This window comes from Ambystoma mexicanum, chromosome 2q (genome assembly GCF_040938575.1).
Source record: "Ambystoma mexicanum isolate Mex_15411 chromosome 2q, UKY_AmexF1_1, whole genome shotgun sequence".
Classification (NCBI taxonomy): domain Eukaryota; kingdom Metazoa; phylum Chordata; class Amphibia; order Caudata; family Ambystomatidae; genus Ambystoma; species Ambystoma mexicanum.
The window spans coordinates 884,153,020-884,169,440 of NC_090924.1; the positions used below are offsets into that span (position 1 = coordinate 884,153,020).

Below are 16,421 nucleotides of genomic sequence, written 5' to 3' on the forward strand. Positions count from 1 at the left end.
TTCGGCCCATCTCTCTTCTAAACCTCTTTATGAAGTTGCTTGAGTCTCTGGTATCCCCTCTGTTGATCAAATTCTGCGAGTCCATGGCTGCGTTCGACACGTTCCAATCTGGCTTTAGACCAGGCTGGGACACTGAGACTGTGCTGGTCTCAGTGCCTGATGACCTGACGCTTATTGCTGATCAGGGTGGAGTGGCTGCCTTGATCCTTTTGGATCTTTTGGCCACTTTTGATACCATCGACCACACCATCCTGATCAGTCGGCTGTCAGATATTGGGATGTTGGATGCTGTTCTTGCAAGGGTTCGCTCTTTTCTTTCTGACCGGTCTCAGCAACTGCTACTTCAACCTTTTCACTCTGCAGTTGTGGCTCTGCTATGTGGTGTCCCACAGGGCTCTGCCCTGTCCCCCACATCGTTCAACATCTACATTGAGCCTCTGCTTGCCCTAATCCGATCCCACGGCTTGATATGCTACTCGTATGCTGATGACACACAGATCTTGGTCTGGCTTGACACACTACATCCATCTCATGCCAATCATCTACGAGATTGCCTTGCGGCCGTGGGATTCTGGGTGAGTGAAAACTGGCTAAAACTCAACGGAGATAAGACAGAGGTGTTGATTGTGGGAGTCGATATTGTTCCTTCACTCTGGGCACCATCCCTCTGGCCATCTGCACCAGGTACTTTCCCAGTGGGGGTTCCTGCTGTTAAAATCCTGGGTGTTAAAATATCGCTTCCCTTTCTACGGACTCTCAGATCGGTTCGGTCTGCCAGGCTGCTCACTTCCAACTTAAAGTACTTAGGAAGGTTTTGCCTTATATTCCGCTTCATCTGCCTGCCCCAGTAGTCTCTGCCCAGGTTGTCAGCATGATTGACCTCTGCAATTCTTTATATCTGGCTCAACCAGATTATCTAATTCATCGCTTGCAGGTGCCACAAAATTCTGCTGCTCGCCTCGCTACTGGTACCCCATACCGAGAGCATATTTCACCTGTTCTTAGGTCTCTCCACTGGCTTCCAGTGGCTAAGCGTGTGTCCTTTAAATCCCTTTGCCTAGTGCATAGGGCTTTTTATGATGCTGGTCTGGAATATTTGCAGCTGAAATTTTGACCCTATGTTTCGGCTCGTGCACTGTATTCGGCTGACCGCTACCTTCTGGCTGTCCCTAGAGTCCAGCATGCAAGAATGGGAGGCTGCTCTTTCTCGGTTAGAGCCGCCATGTTGTGGAATGCCCTGCCGATTGCCCTTTGGGCCTGTCCAATTCACATGCTTTTTAGGAAAGCTTTAAAAACTCTACTCTTTTAGCTTCCTTTTTTTTCTCTTGCTCTGCTTAATTTAGCCTCAGTCTTTAGCACCAGGCTGCCTTTTTTGGTGTTGGTTGCTCTGTACCTCGGTACAAAAAATATATACATATAATATTGATCTCTGTCTCTGCAGATTCAGACCTGCCAGTTATCTGGACAACCACACAGACTCACATTCCCGCAACACCAGGTAACAAACAGGCACGCAGCATCAGCAGGACTCACACCTTGATAGGTTGAGGTGCATTTACTCCACTTCCAAAGTCCAGATAGTAGCCTTACAGGAACTAAGAGCTGAGTTACAGGCTTTACGGCAGGGAGTGGTGAGCCTGAATGATAAAAACAAAACCCTGAAAGAAACCATTAATCAGGATATGAATGCTACTTTAATAAAGAATAATGTAGCCCAGACCAATTCATTCAATGGGGACATGCATAAACTGCAAGTTCTGTAGCCATTACAAGATACAATTTCTTGTCCATCCCTCACACTTCCTGAGTGATAAAAAAAAACACGATTGATTAAATCCAATATAATTTGATTGGATTGGGCTGCACCTTAAAGTGTTAGCTAGAAGCACATTACTGGACATTTTGACCGACTTCCAGAATGCTTTAAAAAAATGTTTTCCAGTCTCCAACCAGCCATGGCCAAAAACAATCTAGTATAAACAAGGAAGGCATGACTTAATGTCTAATAGCAGCTTTATTTTGTCAGACGGCTGCTGACTCTTTATGGCCAGAAATCATCCAGAGAACACTCTTCAAGAGAGGGTTACGAGATGAGTAGAAGGATGCTTTTTTCCACATTCCCAAATATGCTACTCTACAGGAATTGATTGACCACATGTTTTGCATCAATCATTTGCTCACAAAAAGACGAGGCGAGAGATGACGTCAAGAAAGCAACTATCAAAATGATTATCTCACGCCGTTATCCCAATTGTAGTCTCAATGGAAATTCCTGAAGACCTGGGGCCAGATTATTTAACATTTGCACCACTTCTAAAAATTGAGCAAATGCTTAGATAATATGGAATTGAGATTTGTTGCAATCTGTATTATCTTAAAAACTTGCAAATAATTTGTTGTACTACTTTTGCTATATAACATGCAAAATATGTTTGCTAAATGTATTTGAATGTTGTACAGCACACCTACCACATGAAAGAGTCTGCTTCAATTACGCCCTAGTGAAGCAGTTTTAGATACTGCTAATTGCCGCTAAACCTGTTTGCTCCATTCTACACTACCTAAGAAGCAACATTCCCTGATGTTTGCAGACCCCATGCAGTTGGGGGCAATACACCCCCCTGACCCAATACAAACCAAGAACAGACCAGCCAACCAACACTGCAGTAGCTCTGATCACTAAATTACCCAGCTCATCCAAGCAGGTTTTCCAGAAATTGTAGGTCCTGTTGACAGAAAGAACAGGGCCAACAGGCCCATCTCTAAATGAGAAGACCCTTCATGATTCACCCATCCATTCTATATCCCAATGCCTGTCTTTGCCCTCAAAGCCAATCTATGTTCGGGAACTGGTCCTGACAGAATATTGTGATGCCCATTGCCTTACTAGAGTCAGAAGCCTCTGGTTACAATATTGATCTGAGCTTTCTCTAAAGCCATTCAATACCTTTATATGGAAGGCAATGGAGGCAGCAGCTTATTTATAGATGGAACATCACTTACCTCACGGCTGATCATACAACAAACTGGTCCATGCTGATTGGCAATATATCAGCACAAGAAAAAGATTGCATTAGATTTGATAAATCCTTCCTATTCTATGATATTGGGACTTATGTGGCTTGTCTTACACAATAATTACATTAAATGGTCCACACACAGGAACATCTTTGGCTCAAAACTATATACCCAGGCCTGCTATTGATCTTCAATTGCAATCATGTCAAGAACCCTTTATTTGATGGCAAAAGATCACAACAAGGAAGCAATTAATCTCTTTTGGACAATACCTCCCAGCTATCACGAGTTTTCTGACGTTTTTGCAGAACCACAAGAATGACCATTGCCGCCACACATTCCATATGATTTAGAGATCAGTCTGATGGAAGTAAAACCTATTCCAATTGGTCCATTTTATTCCTTTATTCACCAGTGCACCTTTATTTTCTGTGTCCAAAAACTAAGGCACCCTTCATCTTTATATAGGTTATTACAATCTGAATGATATAAAGCTGCAGGACAGGTATCACATGCTTCAGATTCATGCTATATGTGACAGAGTGGCACCGTGACAAAGAATCACGCTGACTCTTAAAGAAAGTCCACGCTGAACATAAGTGGTCAGAATTGCTTTTCATTCTCCAAGTTCTTTGGGTCTACTGGGGTCATTTTGGGACTGGCACTAGGGCTGGCCCTTTTCTCTCTAGTATGTCCCGGTCTTGATTCCCACCTCCCTAACCCAGATGTTCATAATGGGGTGTTAGTGAAACTAGGATCAGTAACCACTATCTGTCTTTTCTTCTCTCTGTACTTCAGGTTGTTTTCCTAAGTCGCCGGCTGTCTGGCTCCCTAGAGATCTAGCACTCTCCCTTGCACATTCCTGCATAGTATTCTCAAGGAGCTAACAAGTGGTGCCTTCAATCGCCCAGAGTCACTCTCCATCTGTGCTTACACTCTTGTACCTGACATTGATCCCTTTTAAAACTGCCTCCTCCCCCTTCCTTAGTAACTCCTCCAAGTCTCTCATTCCGCCTTTCAATTTCCACCCTTTGATCTTACTTCCTTCCCTACTCCTTACTGTTTCTCTGATTCCAAGTTCTGTTTTACTCTATACCAAATAGCTACTCCCACACCCCATGCACTGTCACTCTCCCAGTCTCTTTCAATTGTTATTCCCCCTCCACTACTACCCCTACCCTTCTCTACCTTCCTTGTTCTAGACTCTCAGGGATATCGTGCCCTACTCATGCCCTCGCCAGTCCAAAGTTAAAACTCTAGGAGTAACTCTGGACCAGGATCTCTCCATGAAAGCACAGGTGAACAGCTTGGTCTCCAGCACATCCTACCACCTGAAATTGGTGGCACAGCTCCATCCCTTTCTTAATAACACCAATTGTGCCACTATTGTTTGCACTGTTGTAGGGGTCAAGTTGGACTATTGTGCTAGTCTCCTGGCATTGCTATGGCAGAGCTCTCCCTGCTACAGGTCATCCAAAATAATGTTGTACGCATAATGGAAGTGCTGCAAAGAAGAGACCACGAATCAAAAGCCAAAAGAGCCACGCGTTGGCTCCCAGAGAGTAGCAGGATTATGTTTTGCATCCACTGCATCATTCATCAATGCCATCAGTCCAATAGCAGCCTGTGGTTACCAGCTCGTAAAACACTATTTTGTAATGACATTCCTTTTAGCCACACCACAGACCAAACTTGAATGTGTAGCCCTTGGGTCCTACCCACATGCAGCCCCCTGACTCAGGAATGCTTTCCCCCGGATTTGAGAGCGTGTGCATCATTCACCAGCTTTAAATGAGGACTGAAAACCATCCTATTCTGCTAACTTCCACTATCCCGTTACTGCCTCTGAATCTAGACCACTTTTAGGTTAATTGTTGTCTGTTCGGGTCAGAGCCTTTATGACTCCGGGCTATGTTTTGCCCTATATAAATAAAATAAATAAACCTGTCCCAACTCTAAATCTAAAGATATTTAAAAGGGCGCCTGGCGGAGCCCTGATCTGCCCAGGAGGGTACCTGTATACAAAATACTAGAAATCAGGGTGGGAGATAGGTAGGCAGCTATCTGATTTGGAAACTATTTTATTTTGTCTACAAAACAATTTTGCACAGATGATATAGTTAAAAGTTTACATGACTTTCGATAAACACGAAAGTATACGGACAGATGTTGTTTCAACACAGGAAATACAGGTAAGTATTGACCTCTCTATTGGTGAGGTACAATTTCCGAAGTGATGCACAAGTACGCAATACAGGCAAGTGAGAACAAAAGATTTTTGCAGGGTGCTGCCCAGGACTGTAGTAGGTCCGGGGACGTTGAACAAACGGTGTACACAACACTATCTACAAACACATATACAATGGGGTTGTGTCACGGTACATCGACACTGGAGTGTTTCGGCCATGTAGAGCTAGGTGAGAGCTCACAGTTGCAGGAGAAGAACTTGTCACTCTTGAAGAAAAATGTATAAACGACAAAACCATCACTGAAGCTAAAATGTCCATGCAACCTCATCTACATAGGGAAGACCATCACCCATCCAGCAGAGGATAAGCGAACATAGATCATGCATTAGAAATTCCATACAGGACAAACCTCTTGATGAACATTTCAGCAAAAAAGGTCACACCCATGAGCAACTCTCTTGGACTGTCTTGCAGCAACTTCAACAACAGAAACGAGGAGGAGACATTAATTTGGCTCTCACTAAACTGGAACAAAAGTGGGTCCACCGACTTGACACAGTAAAAACTGGCCTGAACATCACTGTAGAGTGGAAACACTTCTGGAATTGACCATACAGCCGGCCTCTTTAATCCTATTGTATGCGGCCTCAGTATCACGGTCCTCTTGCACCGTAGTCTGCCTGCCTCAGCGTTACCAGTGCATGACAATGATTTTGACTCCATACTCCATTAGCTGCACCACCATGTCAACACTTGACACTATATTTGCTCTACCAGTCACCAACTGTACCATGCGATGTGCTCAGTTACCAGTCATTTGAAACTGCATTTAAACCAGTTACCAACTGTACCAATCTGTCGCCAGTCACTATGTGCTTTGCATTACTCACAATAACAGTTTCAATAAATTGTGGGTAGCCGCCACCTAGCCACCAGGTGCACCTGATGCTATGCCTCCTGTTTGGGGTGTCTGTGTTACCCCAGTTACTATACTAGCCGTATCTGCTTATGCACAGGGCCACTAGTGACCTCACCCCATGAGCAGTACCAACATGTGTGTCCCTTGTCACAATACATTCCACCCCGTGATTAGTGCTGGGTTTGCCACTCAATACCAGCTCATCCGCACAGTTAGTTGTCCTTGAATGCCACGAGCCACCCTACTCATTTTACATGACAGCTCTCAGCTTTTCTGGTGAGCAACCGCTGGTTAATTGGGATAGGAACTGCCCTTGGATGACATGAGCTGTCCCTCTCAATTATGCTTTTATGCTTCACTGCACTCACCTCTCCCAGTAAGCCACCAATGGCCATTTGGGTTATTAGCCACCCGGCGTCTGTGCACGTGTCCCGTGATGGGCACTTTGCACTGAAACCGTATCTCTCCAGCGTCCTGTTTCACTTTCGATTATCTCGTACGTTGTGTGCACAGACCATTGACTCATTTCCAGCCTATGAAAGGAGCCGCACGTTTCACCCATGAGCTACTAGCTGACTCACTCACACACCCTCCACCCGATTGGTCGGCTCTGGAACTGCGGGCATGTTTTTATAGTTTGCATCGTCATGCCCTCACTAGCAACCATTGCATCGAGGAGGTCAGCCACATCCATTGCGCTCCGGTGAGCCTTTTCATTTTCAATTTCCGGCTCTTTTGTATGAGAGATCGCGATCTGCACAATCAGGAATCACACTCTGGCAGGCACCTCACGGGCTCTCCCCAGGCTGTACTCCACTCTCTGGTTTCATACAAGCCTGTCTCTACAGTACTTTTAAAATTTAAAATTATACCGCACCTCGATCCACTGGCCACATTGAGCCCGCACTCTGTGATACTCGATTATTGGAATAAGTCTTACTCAGACCATTAGCAGTTAAAGCCTCCAGTACCGCAGCTATCCACTAGTGGCTACATGTAGCTCTCTCCACACTGATCGTTTTACAAATGCAGCACGTTGCTGTCACTCGAATAGCGTGCACTACCTCCAGCCAGCATGCGTCTGGTATTTATCTCCCTATCACTGCACACTGCCCAAACTCGCTCATGATCCACCTGCAGTCTGACCACCTGGGCTGCACTAGCATGTTCTGTGCAAAGCAGTCCCACTTTTTCGGCACCATGACCACGGTTGCCAGGTTTACAGTACTTGTATGCACTGACACCAGCAAAATCCGATTATAGATGTGCTTGTAGCCATGCATCAAAAATACTGCCTAGGTTGGGGTGAAAGTTGTGAAACCTTCTTTTTCACAACTCCTAGACGTACCTTGCCTAATCTTCCCGCCTGTAGGACCTGAATTAATTCCGAGTCAGCCCATGCCACTCCCTGGCATGGTTTCCTCATAGTCCGGCATTTCTCCAGGATTTTCAAGCACAGCGTCCCCGCTGCAACCACAGCAGATGGTAAGCTGTCCTTATGAGCACACGACACTGTGTGTTCAGGCACTAATCAGCCATTATTTAATAATATTTAAAATGAGAATTACTCCTCTGAGATCCTTACAGCTATCCCTTCCCCCACAGATTACTCACACAGACAGTCTCAAAATCAGCGTTCATCCTGATGAAGGCCACTGCAACTCCAAGCTCTCACCCAGCTCTACATGGCCGAAACGCTCCAGTGTCGATGTACCGTGACGCAACCCCATTGTATATGTGTTTGTCGATAGTGTTGTGTACACCGTCTTGTTCAAAGTCCCCGGACCTACTACAGTCCAGGGCAGCACTCTGCAAAAATCTTTTGTTCTCACTTGCCTGTATTGTGTACTTGTGCATCGCTTCGGAAATTGTACATCGCCAATAGAGAGGTCGATACTTACCTGTATTTCCTGTGTTGAAATAACATCTGTCCGTATACTTTCATGCTTATCGAAAGTCTTGTAAACTTTTAACTATATCATCTGTGCAAAATTGTTTTGGAGACAAAATAAAATAGTTTCCAAATCAGATAGCTGTCTACCGATCGCCCACCCTGATTTCCAGTATTTTATATACACCAACCCTAAATCTGACTTCTAAAAGGTAGGAACAGGAGAGAGTGGCGAGCAGGGTAGAAATCAACTAAATTTGTTTTGGAGGGAATCACAATACTCCATGCAGGTTTTTCACCAAATGCAGCTGAGGCCTTCATTTGCCTTGGTTGTTCTTTCCAATTCCTTTGGCTAGTTCCACTTTCCACGTTCAAATTGAGCGGTTAACGGGGTTGTAGCCTTTTCTCATGTATTCCAAAGGTCGTACCAGCATTTAAAAGCACAGTTGCTCATGGAGCTTGCATGTGTACTCTAGTTGCACATTTTTGACAGCGCAAATAGAAAGATCTTTGAGAATTGCGTCCATAGAATTTGATGGACATATTACAGGGCGAAAGATTGCCTTCGTTGGAAATAAAGGTTCAAAGAAAGACAAATATACAAGCAGGTGTAGCAGGAATGGTTTTAGGTCCTTGCTGAGGAGATGATGGGAGGGGTCAGAGAAATCAGTATTATAAAAGGAGAAAGGTAGAGAAAAAAACTATATCATTGAGCTTTGCACCTACTGAGAAGTAAACATGTTTAAATGTAACTTGGTGCTCATTTTCCATATCACAAGAGTGTAAAAAGGGGATTTCCTTTGTTTATGCAGGTATATTGCATTAAAATGAGACATACATTTTTCGCTACGTATTCCAGCTTTGCCTGGTTTTATGACAACATGACGTTTGCATGCTGGTATGGAAGAAATCCATCTGACTTTTTGCACCTGGAATGAAAAAGGCAGAATCCAAAGAAATCCACTGTAAATGTTTTCTGCTATGCGTAAATGTCAGGCAGCATTTACACTATGCATGTGTATTTTTTTGCAATTCCGCCTGTTATTACACTTTCCTTTGCACTGTGCCTAACACATGTGGAACACGCACCGGGACCCAAGTCGATAATCATTGTCATTCCCCTCCATGCAATAACCACTTTTCAGAAATGGAGAACCGCTCCTGCGTTCCTTGTTGACTTGATGCAATGCCCTAGAGGTTTCTCACATGTAGAAAATGCGCCCGTTGTTGGGAGCGCAAGTCTATTTGCAAAATAGATGTCTCAAACAGGTCCATGCACTTATTTAACAACTGATTTGAAAACGTGACATCATAGGATGAAAAAATAATAGAGGTACAGAAGAAACGTCTTGGCCTTCCCGCAGCAATGGCAATAGGGTAAGGGTGATTTTGCCGTTTTTAAAAGAAGAAATATAAAAATGCAAAAATACATATGGCAGCTATCAATGGCCTGACGAGTAGGTTATGTTAAAGATGCTTGAACAGCTATTCTGGAATGCTGAAAAATACCACATTTAATTCAAGTGTTTGGCAAGAGACTGCTTACCTGTACTGTAAAGTTAGCTATCTCACGTGCTTCATTTTTGGACACATCCCTGTGTCTGCCATGAGGTGCTGTGGAAGTCTCTTTAGAATTTGTTTTGCTGTGCAGTTTTCCCTCTGTTTTCAGCTGTTCCCTTTGTCTGTACCCTCTATAGTGACTCTGGATCACGACTGCTGCATTTTCCTGGTCACTGGGGACTTTACTATTGGACTGGCTTATCTTTGAACCATGCTTTACTGACTCTTGCATCAGCGAGGATCTATGCTCCACGGCCTCCCTGGTTGACTTCTGGGGGTTTCCTGGCAACTTCCCGTCTTCTTTAAGCCTTTTCCTTTCATGGTATCCGCGGTAATTGCTTTGAATGACTATAGCAGCCTTTTCATTTCTGTCCACACCCTTGCCCTCCTCATGCTTTACACCTGGAGTGGTGGTGTCTGTTGTTTCCTTGCTGCTGCTCGATGATACTTCCTGTACAGGCTGACGCTTCTCTTTTAGTTTCTTTCGATCTCTATACCCTCGGAAATTACTCTGAATGACAACAGCTGCTTCATCCTGGGTGGTGTTTGAAGAGCTTTTCTCAATGTTTGTATCGCTGTTATTGCTTTGTAAAATTTCATTTTCTTCATGGGCTGTACTTGGTGCTTGATTTATAGTTTGTTTTTTCATCATCATCGATTCCCTGCAATAGAAAAAAAGGAAAAATAAAATACATACATATTGTAATGGTAGACAATTGAATAGCATGCCTGTGATTAAGTAGCCAGCACCAGGATTTCTGAGTTAATGTCAGCATCCCGAGTGAGCGGCAGCGTCTCTAATCTCTGGGTGAGGGGTGTCAGCATCTCGAGTGCACGTCCACATCTGCCAGGAGGTACAAGAGGCTGCGCAATGCAGGACATCACTTTATTACCCCAGGAACCCCTGTGTGTGATCTAAAGACATTCTGCAGAAGTCAGGGACTAAATGGAAGGCTGTCCATCATACACTCATATCCTTATGGGCTCATACAATTCCATTCGATAAACATCTATTATTTGGGAAGCCCAAAGACCATTCAGGGATCATCTAGGAGACCATCACACTATATGGGACATCCAGAGACTATAGGCCCTCATTACGAGTTTGCCGATAACTTGCCTGTACTACCGGCAAACTCGCCTTACCGGTACCAGTGCTCAATATACTGGTTTTACTGGGATATTACGGGTCCGGCAACGGCGGTAAAGTCCCATTCCATGGAGTCCCACAGAACTCCATGAAGGGGGTTTGCCCCAATCACTGTCACCGGTACTACCGGTGTCAGTGATTGGGGCAATTCTTTGCTGGTAGCGGCCTGAACTCCCAGCAGGTCAGGCCTGCGGGTAGTACACTGCCCCTACCAGCAATCGCTGATCTGTTATTACCAGCATTTTATCTGGCATTTTTACCAGACCGGCACACTCGTAAGGAGGCCCATGGTAAAGACAGATGATGACGTTGGCTGACAGACTCTCTTGGGAGCACTGAGCAACATATGATACGCAGTGGATCTGTGTAAAACTAAAACTAAAATAGACCACAGGATGGCCATATCTGCAGCAGAAACCAATGGGATTTCTTAGGCCCAGATAACTAGTTGGCAAAAATACATTTTGGAAGACCAAAACGACGCAAAATATAACCAAAACTTGTTAGAACACCATCATACACTCTTTTCTTATTTGGGTGCCTGGTCATACGGCTCAACAGGGGGGCATCAAGGAATGTCCCACAGTTAACAGATTTAAAGAGAAATTACATGTGCACCTTTATATTTCAATCTGTGAGCCAACTATGTACCACCTATCTTAAAATCAATCTATCTTCAATCTCATGGCATGTGTGCCAATACTTTGGAACACCCAAGCGCGTTTCTTTTAATATGGAAAGGGGATTTTTATGAATGTAACATTTACATTGAGTCTGGGGAGCAATACATAAGTGAGGGAAGAAACAAAATACTGTTTCTAAAATAGAGATAGCCTAAACATAGCCTCTACACTAGGGGTGCTGTGCCCATTAGGAGCTGGCACAGGCACCTTTATATAGAATTCCCTAAAGACCAACAAACCAAAATCAGGAATGTGTGATGAATTCTATGGAGTCATCACTGATTCCCCGAAGATGATCTCCTCCTGCATGGTCAGGGGAAGGCAGCCTCTACCTGATCCTGACCTGGGGTGGTATTATGAGGGAGGATGATGTGGGAGGGGACAAAATGATGACTTCAATGGAAGGGACACAGTATCCCCCCCAAACTATAACCTCTGGAGAACTGATAGCATATTGTCAATCTGAGTACTGCTCACTTAACATCTTCTGTTAATTGTGACTTTGATATAAACACAACCCTAAAACAAAATAGCTTTAAAAGGGTAAACACTTCTCTGGACTCCAACTCCCATAAATCATTCAGTACTGGGACTAAGAAGAGGAGACAGGAGTTCATGTGGAGCTCACGAAACTCCAATGTGCAAACTAGTTGTCATAATGCTAATCAGCTGTGCAGGATATTTAAAAATGGTACGTTTTTTGATGGCAGTAGCAAATCAGGAGAAGAGAGATGCAGAGCGGGCACAGCAGGAAGCAGAACTGGGAGCAGACACACACAAACAAACACGATGGAGGAAAGCAGGTGCCTTCCCTCCAAGATAGTGAGAGACCGGGAGAAGCAGAGCGGGTGCCGCAGAAAAACCATTTGCAGACCGGCAGTGATTGGGAAGTTACTTTAAACACCAAACAAGTAACAAACAAACGCTGAATTTACAGATGTCTCCATTTATGAGATGTGGATATGGGGAAATCCAGAGTAATTGTTGTTTTGAGCACATTTTCTTTTTAAACAACTTTTTATTAAGGTCTCAACAGTTACAGTGGCACCCAATCAACACATCCCATGGTCTTACATACAGCAATGTCTTCACCAAATGTTCGATAATTAACAGTCTACATAGCTGTTTCGCTATCCGAGGACAAGTCACACAAATACGCCCTGAAGGGGCTCCAGATGTCCTTTGGTCGACTCATGCTCGGTTGGGTTACCACATACTGTTCCTCGCATTCATTTGCATAAGTTAATTCGCGTAGAAAGGTATTCATGGTAGGGGAGTTCGGGCTTTTCCATGATTGCAGTATACATTTTTTGGCAATAGCAAAAGGCATTGATTTGAGCAAATTAACTTTGATGAAGCACTTGAGAGGCAAGATCTGTACACATTCTCATATATGAAAAATCACTATGGGGAAGAGTGGAGCAAGTATTGCCACAAACTAATGCAGGTTAACAATGAAGATAGCAATCCACACTTGAACAAGTCTCTGTATAAGGGATGCCAATATGCGGGAAGTTGGAACAAGTGTACCTGGAGCCATAGAGTATAACAAGTGATGTAGTACAACTTTGTTATACTTAAAGAGAACTGAAAGATTAATAGTAGGCCTAGTGAAAGAGGTGCATCAGGCAGTAAGCCTTTGGGGGCAAGATACCTGGCAGGGGAGTATACCAAGGGATCTACCAAGCCCCAAGGGGGTTTCCTGGCAGAGGAGTACACCAGGAAACCATCTGTATAAGTTGTTTGAAAAGAAAGAACATTATAAAGGGGGTCTCTGGCAGGAGAGTACACCAGGAGACCTTCCTTAATAAACTGTTGAGTAGAAGTGACATTTTGTGCCATTCTCATAAAAAACACCACTACTTTGAAAAGATACCCTTTGCTATTGTTAAGAAGGTGTTGCGTAAGAGAGGCATTTCTACTACTCTTGGGGGCCATTGTTTGGAAATACAATTTTAACATCATCCCTAAGAAAGTGTTAAACATACTTTCTTAAGTTGCCAAGAGATATTTTGTCATCATTAAACCACCCCTTCATCGACTTACAGAAGTTTTTTTGGAAAGAAACTATCATACCACTCTTAAGGAACTATTGTTTGAACTGTACACTTCCAACATCGTACCTGAAACAGTTCAGGGGAAGGGAAACAGCCCCTGGATACAAGGATTGTTTGTGGGAATTATATATTTGGTTGCTGCACCCTTTTTATTGAATTTAATATATTTACCTTGCACATTGTGTTCTGAATTTCTAGTGTGAGGTTCCGATATTTTTTGGGCACAAGGACAGTTCGCCTAAATATTTTTCATGATGAGACACAGACTGATCTTTAGTTTTGTTTCCTAGGTAGGGAAACTCCATTTAGGTTAGAGATAGAAAGGCCTTTATCCAAACACTTATTGTAATAAAATGTCTAATGTTGAAAGATTTACAACTTGATGTCAGTCTCTCTTTTCTGACCCCTCAAATAGGGCAGGGAAAAATCAATTGATGAAGTAGAGAATGTAAGGAACTCCTGGTGGCAACAGTAAGGACAGACATAAGTGATCACAGTTCAAGGGTGTTTATTAAACTGTAAGTGCAGGGTGGAAAAACGCCTAACCCAAACCTAAATCTAAGATGCGAGCAAGTGTCGACCATCAAATGAAATATTAGGCTGTCCTTTTGGCGTCTGATCAAAGTTAAAAGGCCTATACTAAAAAGAAAAACTATTGACAAATCCTTACAACTAATTACAGAAAGAGTGTGGGATAGGCTTCCAATAAAGAAAGTAGTGTTCACAAATAATAAGTCAGATGTGATTGCAAGGGGTCTCCCTTTGCCACATTTTCAGCATGGGACAATGTGAGCCTCCTGGGCACAGCATACAATCACGCTTTCCCAGCATGAGCCGACAGTTCCGCTTCAGCTATCAGGTTCTGCAAAGGTTAAAGTCTTTTTTCAATAAAAGTCTCTTGCCTTCAAGGGCCTTATGTTCTCAAAAAACACACACAAACTTCTATTCTGTGATTACTTTAGGTGATGACTTCACCCCTGGGTCTCCCTCTTCTGGGTGCAGACCCCTCACAAGTCGTATTCAACAATTGTACCAAACATTTCCTTTCTTAGTGAACTTTGTGTGGTGAATTTCCACCCCTGGATCTCCCTCCTTCGGGTTTGGACCCCTTTGGATTACCAGTTTGTCTCCTTCTAGTTCACTTTGCCAATCGTTACACACCAGTTCACTATGGACATCCCTGCGCCAGGTTCACTTTTGCCAACAAAATGTTCCTGTACTTTTCATATAATGTGGGATTTGATTCCCTTAGTTTCCCATTCATCTGTTGATCAAAGACATTTGACTGTACAGAGGATTTGACAAGACCCCTGTATGACCACTTTGACCCCCTTTCACCTTTTTCTAAGGCCTTCTGCTTACTGTAGTTCAATGGTAGGTTAATCGCCCAGCGTTTCTCAAGTGAACACCCACATGGTGTTTGATTCTGTTATACTGGCTTTCCCCTTTCGTTGTATGAATAGTTCTTTGTTCATTTAAAGTTCAATTAGCCACTTGCTACTTTCTTTCAACACAGTTCAGTTTCTCTATCGGATCTCCCCTCAACTCACCGACTATGATGAACTGCTTTGCTTTCTTGTCTTGTAGAGTATTGTTGGGCCGTGCATCTCTCCTCGGCTGGGCTGTCAGCGGAGAAGGCGCCCGGGTACCCATCTGCAGCAACACATGCTGGTCACGGTCTTACGATTCCTTCTCTTGAGGCTTCACAGGTCTCTGTCGATAAGGGCAAGGTCACTTCTCCCCTTAACACCAACTGCATTGTAGTGGGATGTGGCGCTAGCAGCCTACCCATGTTTCCGTCTAGAATTTCCGGCATGAATCATTTGTCATCACACTCCAAGCTAAATATTATTTTGAACTGATCAGCCTTACCTATCCGACCTGCCTGTTTTTATCAGTGGAGATTCTGTTTCTTACCTAGCTTATCTTGCTCTCTTGTTTGTGTTTTTTGTTTTATATTTTTTGTTGTGTGTCTTGTATACGCCATCATGCCTTTGGGTCCATTGTGCACGATATAAATGAAACAAGTAAAGTAAAGCAAAAAGTTGGTTTCCTCTCTACTCTCTTGAATTGCCGTGCTGAGTTAGCTTTCACGTTGTGTGGTCTGCCTTGCTCGTAGTGTGCTGTCATGCTCCACCTTTTATCCCAATGGGGAAGGGAAAGGACCGTCAGGTGTGTATGATTCTTTTCAATTCCCTGACTTTGCCTGAACCTTGTATTGGGACGTGTCAGGTAAACGGCTCTGGGATTAGTCTGTTTTCTTTCATGTTGTTTCAAAAGTGTTTGTGTCCGAAAAGGGGGGCAGTGTTTTGGAATATCCTACGTGGTAGGATGGGGAAAAGGTGTTTAAAGAAGGGGGATACGATGTCTCACCCGTCGGTGTCCCACTCCCACTCCCCAAGGACACCCATCCAGGTGATCCTTGCGCACTGGTCCACTCCCAGGAACAGATAAAAAAGGGATGGGCGTGTCCCAGCCACATGGATAACAGATCCCTGGGGACTAGACATGGAGACACCTTCGGGTTTGTTACAAGAATCATAGGGAAGAAGAGAGAGTATGGATTCTACAGTAATAATGGTTCAAGAATTATGGGACGAATATACAGTAAACTAAAGAGGAAGAGATAACGGAAAAGGTTGAAAGAAGCAAGGCAAGAAGAGAGGATTAGAAAAAAGAGAGCTAAATGGCAAGTGAGACAGAGGTAGTACCAAACATGATGTTAAGAAACAGAGTGAGATAAAACAAAAGTGACAAAGGAAGAGAGAAGGGAGTGAGAGATAGCGATAGATGTCAGAGAAGGGAGGGCGTTGAATGATACCTGGTTAGGGGGACATCTGAGAGAGGATGCCAATGGGAGAGTATAGGTAGATAAAGGATGAACATAAATCAGGCATCAGTATAATTAATCACTATACCCAAATGATGTGATATTGGCAATGAGAGTGAGTGAA

The 16,421-nt window shown here is 43.7% G+C and overlaps 1 protein-coding gene across 4 annotated transcripts in view; it reads right to left on the minus strand.

Moving 5' to 3' along the window:
• Positions 1–16,421, minus strand: part of MYO3A (myosin IIIA) — a 2,295,212-nt gene that overhangs the window by 633,737 nt on the left and 1,645,054 nt on the right. For all 4 annotated transcript variants that reach the window (XM_069648154.1, XM_069648153.1, XM_069648152.1 and 1 more), the window contains one exon: positions 9,564–10,239. In XM_069648154.1, coding sequence (XP_069504255.1) covers positions 9,564–10,239 — 676 coding nt within the window. The remainder of the gene's footprint in view (positions 1–9,563; positions 10,240–16,421) is intronic.